This window comes from Morone saxatilis, unplaced genomic scaffold (genome assembly GCF_004916995.1).
Source record: "Morone saxatilis isolate NCDOM2014 unplaced genomic scaffold, NCSU_SB_2.0 Contig16, whole genome shotgun sequence".
Classification (NCBI taxonomy): Eukaryota; Metazoa; Chordata; class Actinopteri; family Moronidae; genus Morone; species Morone saxatilis.
This window is the reverse complement of record NW_023339718.1, coordinates 7,682,467-7,690,476: the sequence shown is the minus strand read 5'-3', so window position 1 is coordinate 7,690,476 and position 8,010 is coordinate 7,682,467. Positions and strand designations below refer to the sequence as shown.

Here is an 8,010-nt window from a genome sequence, read left to right as displayed (position 1 = left end):
AGGAGGAGGAGGAGGACGAGAAAATGTTTCATGTTCCTTATGATGTGCCTCTGTATTGCTGTGCTGGACTGAAAATGGTGCCTCCGCAAATTGAGCGAGACTGCTTTAACTTGGAGGCAAATGGTTATGCTTTGTGTTACAAGAATCCCAGAAAATTGAAAAAGTATTCAAAATGCTAACAATTTTATGGAAAAGCACATAATAAGGCCATTGTAGTGTGGATATAACAGTGGAACTGCAGGCCATAGAGTTTAATATCTGGTCTGATGTGTTCCCACTGCTCTCTGCCATGAATGGTGTAGTAAACTACATGGCTTTCTCTCAGTTTGCACACTGTACATATGTTTATTTTCTCTTGAGCGTAATAATAAACATTGTAATGTTTTGATTGTGCAGTCAAACTGCATACAAGGGGTCTTGCAAGTGCTTTGCTCGGCCACTACGTGTTGTAATTTATGCCTTATGAAATATTGAAAGAAATCCACAGCTGCTGTTGGCTTCTTTAGTGTGTGTTTGGCTTCGTAGCATGTTTTTCTTGTAAATAAAGTCTGTAATGATAGCTTTAAAAACTGTTTAGAGACTTGCTGGAACAACCTAAAAGTGTTTTTTTTAAAGAAAAAGTCCTCACAAGAAGCTTTCCTTTGTTGCCAACTTGTTTAAGAAGCAGAGAGCATACTAAGCAGCAGGGGCTTGAAATATACTTCACTTATCAAAACATTTGGTGGATCAAACACTTAATGTTCGTGCCAAAGTGGGTCTGCCATGGATACATGTCATTTCTTACTCTTGCTCTGACTTTCTGACTCCTGCTCTCTCTTCTTCTCCTCAGCTCTGATCCTGTCCTGTCTTACCTCCCTCAGCACGAGTGACTGAGTCATGTCTAACCTTTACACATCTCTCTCCCTCTGTGTGTCCCTCTATCTGACCAGTATCCTGAACCAAGAGACGGTGGCCTGGACAAAACCAGGGGCCTGCCAGAGGATCACTCTGCCTGTCTGTGTGCCAATGTCTGGGCTCTAGTTCCCGGCCTGGCTTTGGCTCTGGTCCTGGCCCAGCATGCCTTATAGAAGCGCCAGGAGGAGAAAAAAGAGGTCATCCACCCACAAGCTGATCCCAAAAGCAGAAGGTGTTATTTCTGAGACTGATATTAAGAAGGCTGAATCTCCAGGCAGTTGACGTAAATGGCATTTATGAAAGAAGAAAAAAAACAAAAAGAAGAAGAAAGAGGTGGAAAATATTGAAATTTTACTATCGTGAATTTGTTGTTCAATTGATGTATTGTTAGGGCGGACCAATGTGATGAAGCACATGGCTTTAAAAAGTCCCTTGGTAGGAGAAACCAAGAAGGCCATTCTCTGGGAATGAATCTCCCTCTGACTGAGAGACAAAAACCTGGAGGACTGAAGCTGATCATGTTAAAGACTTCTGCACTTTTCTCACCAAAGGAGGGAGAGAGGGAATGAACAACATAATTAAAAGAAGACAGGATTGACAGTAAAGAAATTGTTGCAGAGAGAAAAGGAATAAGCAAGAGGTAAATGGGGTAGAGTGCAGGCAAAAAGAGAGAGAGAAAGAGACATTTCTGCTATCAGTCACTTTTTTTTGTCTTGAATTGGTTCTCGACTTAATCTTCTCTTGGATGAACAGACCACAAATTTAGGGGCGGGGATGGGGGATGATCACATTCTGTCTCTTCAACACAAGTGTAAACTCTAAACTGTAAAGCCTACTCAGTGTTCTAAGTGTTGGTATAGTATCCGTGACCATAATCAATTTACAGTACAGCTCTTTCATTTGGGCACTACAGTAAACTTTTTCAGCAGGCTGTGAAAAGAACTAAATACGGCAACATTACCAGTTAATGGTTCTTTGGTCATTTGAGATGTTGTTGTTGATAACTGTGGGTGTACGCCATACGTCCACCTGCACATGTGTATAATTCTGTCATGTATATAAAATTTCTTTCATTCAACCGAATTATATCTTCAGTACCTTGAATGGACATTACTGTTAACCTAAGATGGCTCTGTTTTGAGTATTGGTACTAATGGAAGGCCTTCATTATCTGCGTTTATATTTGTCTATAAAGGTTTGATCATAAAGAATGTATACAGGGATGAGATTAAACGAGCTCAAACAGCTTGGAAAGCCATAACCTGTGTGTGAGTATCATGCTGTGTTCACTCAGTGTGTGTGGACAATTATTACAATGTGTATGCGGCTATGTTTACATGCAGGAGAAAAGTAGCTTATAAGGAGTAGTTTAAATTGCCAGTGTGGGAGTTCGCTCTATCCCCTCAGAGATGAGGTTATGATGCATAGTGTAATTAACGGCAGGGTTTTTGGAGGGTAAGGACATCCACCAGTTTTGGAGAGTGCCTGTGACCCAGCCTTTTAACTCTATTGTTCCTCCTTTCATAAAATATTTTACAGATCCCATACTGTAGGCCTCAATTCACATATATATGACCATATCTATTTACAGAAAAAATTTGAACATGTCCTTTTTTTGTCCAAAGTTTATATTAAGCTGCAACTTTAAAATTTAACTTAAGAAAAACTTAATTTAAAAAATGTAATAACTTAAATGAATAGTTCAACATTTTAGAAAATACATTTTCTTTCACTCTCTTGCCAAGAGTTAGATGCGAAGATTGATACCCTTCTCATGTCTGTACACTAAATATGAAGCTAGCGCCAGCAGCCTGTTAGCTAGCATAAACAGGGAAACAGCTAGCTTGGCCCTGTCCAAAGGTAACAATATATGACTACCAGCACCTCCAAAGGTGCCAAATTAACTATTTACCTTTGGACAGACCTCTGTTTGTATTCTTTGTGCTAAGCTAACTGGCTACTGGCTTATTTAGCAAACAGAAGTGAGAGTGGTATCGATCTTCCATCTATATCCCAGCAAGAAGGCGGCAGTTTTATACTAACTTACACTAAATTTACTTCATAAAGGATTGGTTCACATATTTTCGAGTACTTTCAATACTGAAAGGCCTCATATATATTGAGAAAGCTATTTGCTGTAAGTACTGTGGATTTTGTCCCCTGTATTGGAGTAACTCTAGAAAGAAATCTCATCAGGGCCAGTGTGGACAGCAACCGTAATATATGGACATGTGAGTGTCATATTAAAAATATTAACCTATCCTTTAAAAAAAACTCTCTGAAGTCTTTCACAATGCAGCATTACATCTGGAAAGTCTCCAGTGGATAGATTTCACTATTTAAAACTAGAGGAGCTGATTTCTTCAGCCAATCAGCAGTGTCCACTATTGAGAGGACTAATGTATTATATATATTCTGTATTACAGTATATTTGCAAACAAGAACAAACAAACTGAATAGTGTTGGAACTTTATTTCAGCCAATATATCACTGTATTTAAACAAGAATAAGAATATTGTTTTAGCCATGGTGCATTCCTTTTCTTTTCAACATATACAGCCTCTGACATGCTGAGAAAATACTCAAACTTCCATTGGCATGTTTGCCAATGAAAGATGTATTTTTGTATGTTTATGCATACATATTTTTTTCCTTGCACTGAATAAATGTTGACTGATGCACAATCAGTGTTTCCACCAAAATGTTTATGTCTTCAGGCGGCACATCAAGTCTAGCGCTCTGCCACATAAATGCATGCTACTGAACCAAACAGCTTTATGTTACCGACTGATTTAGAAAAAGGTTTACAATCTGTCACAGGAACAGATGTCAAATTAAACTTTGCTCAATATGTTATTGTTAACTGTGGTTGCACCATATACACTGTGGTCAGGTCTGGGAGAAATTACAGTCATTACCTAAACTGGTGGGTTTACTTCTCTGGGCTTCTGAGAATATAAAATGTCAGACACTTGAATATAATATGTATAATTTTTCATCCTGAGCTCCACATTCAACACATTTTAACAGTGACATCGTGTTTGATGTTTTGGCTCAGCCTTGTTATCATTTTGGATGTCAAAAGATATGGTTACTCTTCGAGGTAAAAAGTACAGGCAGTTCCATTTTAGAGATTTTTCACCAGTCTTATAGCAAATAATCACACATTTGTAACATCAGTCATCATTTCAAACAACCAAAGTATTTTAAAAGATAAAATGACACAGAATACATAATTTGTGCTTTCTGTCTACAACCCATTTCAAGCATTTATTTTTTTTATCAGATATTGTTACTGGCAATGCTGCAGCCCTTTTGAATTATAATGTACCCTTATAAAAGTTTACACACTGCTCTAAATTACTCTCATGGTATAGAATACATGATTTCGAAATATTGTTGTAAAAAATAGCAAATAGGTTTGCAAACAGTTCAACTTAAACAAATCTATCTAATCATCTATCTAAAATAGGTCTCTGGCATCAACAGCAAAAGTCAGTCTCAGTGTTTGAGAGAAATCCATCAAAGATGAAGCAGAGCTGCCAATTCTGCGGCAGCCCCAGTAGTCCATAATGCAATACAGCCATAATATAGTGCAGACCCAATCACAGACACAACCCAGTGCTCAAGATTGTTTCTCCAACACAGACATGGATCCTTTTTATAGCATGGAAACCATATTAGTTTTCTATGTTTACATTCTCATATTAAATTTAAAATATAGTAAATTTGAGCTCACTATTGCGAGATGTGTTTGTCCAGTTTGACAGTTTGGCCCTTCTTTACTTGCAGTCATTTACACCTCTATGTATTTTACATTGTGCTTGAATAATTTACAGCTCAGTAGAGTCTACAGCAGGATTATTACTGGGACATGGGAAAATGCAAACAGACTGAAGCATTTGTGCCTGGATGATAACAGGAGTCTGATGTTGTTTCTGGGTTATGTACTGTGAGAAGTCACTGACTGACACTTCACATTCAACCGTTTTGACAACATAAAATGTTTTTTTGGCTTTCATTCTATGTGGAGCAAAATGCCTCCGCAGCATGCCATAAATGTAAATTATAGCGTTTACCTGTTAGTAGTATATTCTGTTCCATAAATGCAACATGAAAATGAACTTCTGCCCTGCTGTGTATATTTTACAGTCTGCTCAATCAGAAAATTTACAGCTGAAAGCTCTCTGGGCTCCCTGTTTACGCAGCTGTCACCAGAACAATGCTGCCTATACCTCCCTGCCTATTAATCAAACTTTGATTTGGTCAGTTTGTTGCTTACTTTTCAGAAAAATTGATGACGCAGTGCGAGTGATTATATAGTCAGCTTCCCATAAAGGCGATCAAAACTTGCGGATAAATTAAGGATTTTGACATGTAGAAAATGCAAATAAACTGATCAAAATTCTAAACCTGCCCTCTCTTTATTTTACCCTCCCAAGAGTGGGTCTGAGTTTGGGGTGAAAAAGACAGGATATCAGCAGTTCTTACACAGCTTAAGAGAATGTACATGCAGGAGACCTACAGAACACACAGGGATTTAATGGGTGATATTACAGGTGCAGGAGTGCAGCAATGGGACAGCTTGAAAGGAGGCAGAATATAAAACTTTCATAGGGGTAAAAAGTAAACGGTGGCAGCTGGGTTTGGTTGTTAGATGTAAAGCTAAAATGATATGGTTATCTGTCTGCACAACCATAATTTAAGCTACTCAGACAGAAATCTAATCGACGTGTGTCTGTGTGTGTAGAACAGAGTGCTCAGCTGCAGAAGTGCAAACCAGTTGCAGAGTTGTGGGCACTTCTTTTACCCTCGTGTCCTTGCATTCCAGTGTTTAAACACCAAGTTTGTGTTCACGCTCGTTTCTGTGTGTGAACACATGTGTACACAAGGCTGTGTGCATGCGGATATGATTGGGAAGGAGTAAAGAATCTTGAAACAGCAAATTTGCTAGGAGAGCATTTTTATTTTTTTTTTCAAAAGGAATCCTTGTGGAGTCCAGTTTGTTTCTTCTCTATACAGACGGGTAAAAGAGGAGAAGCGGAGGGGTTTTGGGGGCACAGGAATAAGAAAGCGGCAGGTAGCTGTACATTTCACAGTTGATTAATGAGTCAGTGGGATGATGTCTCTTATCAACACTCTGCACATGGCGGAGAGAGAAGAAAGGTTTACTGGGGCTAGGAATGCTCCAATCACAGACGGCTCCTATTGCCATCCCATCATTCCTTTCTGTGCTCACCCACCTGTTTTTGTGGGGCTCTCTTCTTCTCGTCTCCACAGCAGTTTATTGCTGATGCAATTGGACCCCTTACCCTGTGTTAGGTAAGGTGCCAATGAGTTTTGTCTGAGAAGTGTGTGATACATCTGCTACTGTGGAGTTCACAGTGTGTATTATGGTCTTTGTTTAGCGATTACTGCAGGAACTGATGTAAACGCTCGTAATAAGTTGTTAATGTGGCTTGTGTCATCATGCAAGAGAAAAGTATAGTAGGCTGCATGCTGACAGCCGAAATAGATCTGCCAGTAAAATGTTTGGTAATAGTTACAGATGTGCTTGAAAATATATCACTTTCACGCTTGACAGAACTGGATGTTTGATATAAACTCCTGTTTATCAAGTTTGATACGCAGCCTGGATGTGTTGATTCTTGATAAATATGTATGGCATGCACTAATGGCTCTCGAAACCACTGCGATATGAGCTGAGAATGATAGTTCTTTCAATGCCGGGGCAGAAGAATCCCAGCCACAGCATGTATTCTTAGCTCTGTGATACAGTGTGAAAATAAATCACAGGGGGAAAATGAGAAAAGAAAAAGCAGCAGACAAATAAATTCAAAGTAATGGACTGCTCATATGTTGTGTGTAGTATATATCCTTGTGAGACTAAAGGTTACTTTAATGCCAGCAAAAAAATTTTTTAGATATTTTTGCCAAATTATTTTCTCTGTGCTTTCATTTGTTCCACCTAAGGTGTTAATATTTTACTATAATGTGAGAAATCCTTTCTGGTTGATTGATTTGCAATAGGATATTAATGCCTGTTGTAGGGAATTAAAGTGATTATGGAGAGACAGAGGCAACACCAGTGAATCTGGCTTTCTCAGATGGACTGCAGTGCTCGCCTGTTGTTGTCATGAATATTTTTTGCCTTTATTAGATAAATCAGAGAAGACAGAGATGTGAAACATAAGAGAGAGAAATGTGAAAGCAGATCTCTTAGATTTTTAACCCAGAACATCACAATAACATGGTATTGGTTATGCCACCAGTTTCTTTTCTCTTAAGTTTGCGTATAATTTTGCATATTATTTGCAACCGTCAGAGAAGGAATAATAATACCTGACACTAAAAATAAAAAGGGCAAATCCACCAAGTTTTTTTCATGCAACATGGGAAGCTCTCATTAGATTCACTTTGTTATTTTAGCTAATATGACAAAAAGTTTTAAAATGACACAATCTCACTTATTAGAATATTTGGGTTGTATTTTAGAATTTCAGCATGTGCTTCCATTAGATGTATTTTTCAAACACACATTAAATAAAAGAAAGATTGGCCAAAGCAACACCTGAGTGGTGGTGGCGGTTCCAGATGGCAGCCAGAGGTAATTGAAAAATGTGAACTTCGATACCCTGCATTCACACAAATATACAAAGTACAAAATATTTTTTCCTGAATTTTCTTTATGACAAGACATATTTTATATATAAATGACACATTTGCAGTGTGACCGATTTTTTTAACATTATATAATATCAAGCCTGAAAAACCTTTTATAGTTGAAATATGTTTGTCATGTCATTCCTGAGGAATATTTTAATCAAAGTCTAAGAAACTGTGTCAAATTGAGTCGGACTTTGGGTAGGACTTTAACCAAGCTAGAGCCAGGCCAGAGATGCCAAATAAGCTTTTGAGCCAGTCCAGGAGTATGCCGTGGTCGATGGTAACAAATGCTGCACTGCGATTCAGTAATAGAAGAACCAAGGTGGAATTTGAGCCAATACTAAATAAAATGTAAATTACAAATTTGGTAAGTGCAGTTTCAATGGAATGACAGGTCCTGAAAGCAGACTGTAAAGATTCAAAAAGATCCTTGTTAATTTAGAGTGCAGA

General features: G+C 38.2%; 1 protein-coding gene across 1 annotated transcript in view; it reads left to right on the top strand.

Annotated features, from left to right (window-relative positions):
- Positions 1-3,722, top strand: part of LOC118326307 (GDNF family receptor alpha-2-like) — a gene marked incomplete at its 5' end in the record, with an annotated part of 44,014 nt that extends 40,292 nt beyond the window's left edge. Inside the window, 1 exon segment of the mRNA XM_035659287.1 lies at positions 930-3,722. Within this exon segment, the coding sequence (XP_035515180.1) occupies positions 930-1,067 (138 nt within the window).
- Positions 3,723-8,010: the final 4,288 nt, after the last annotated feature.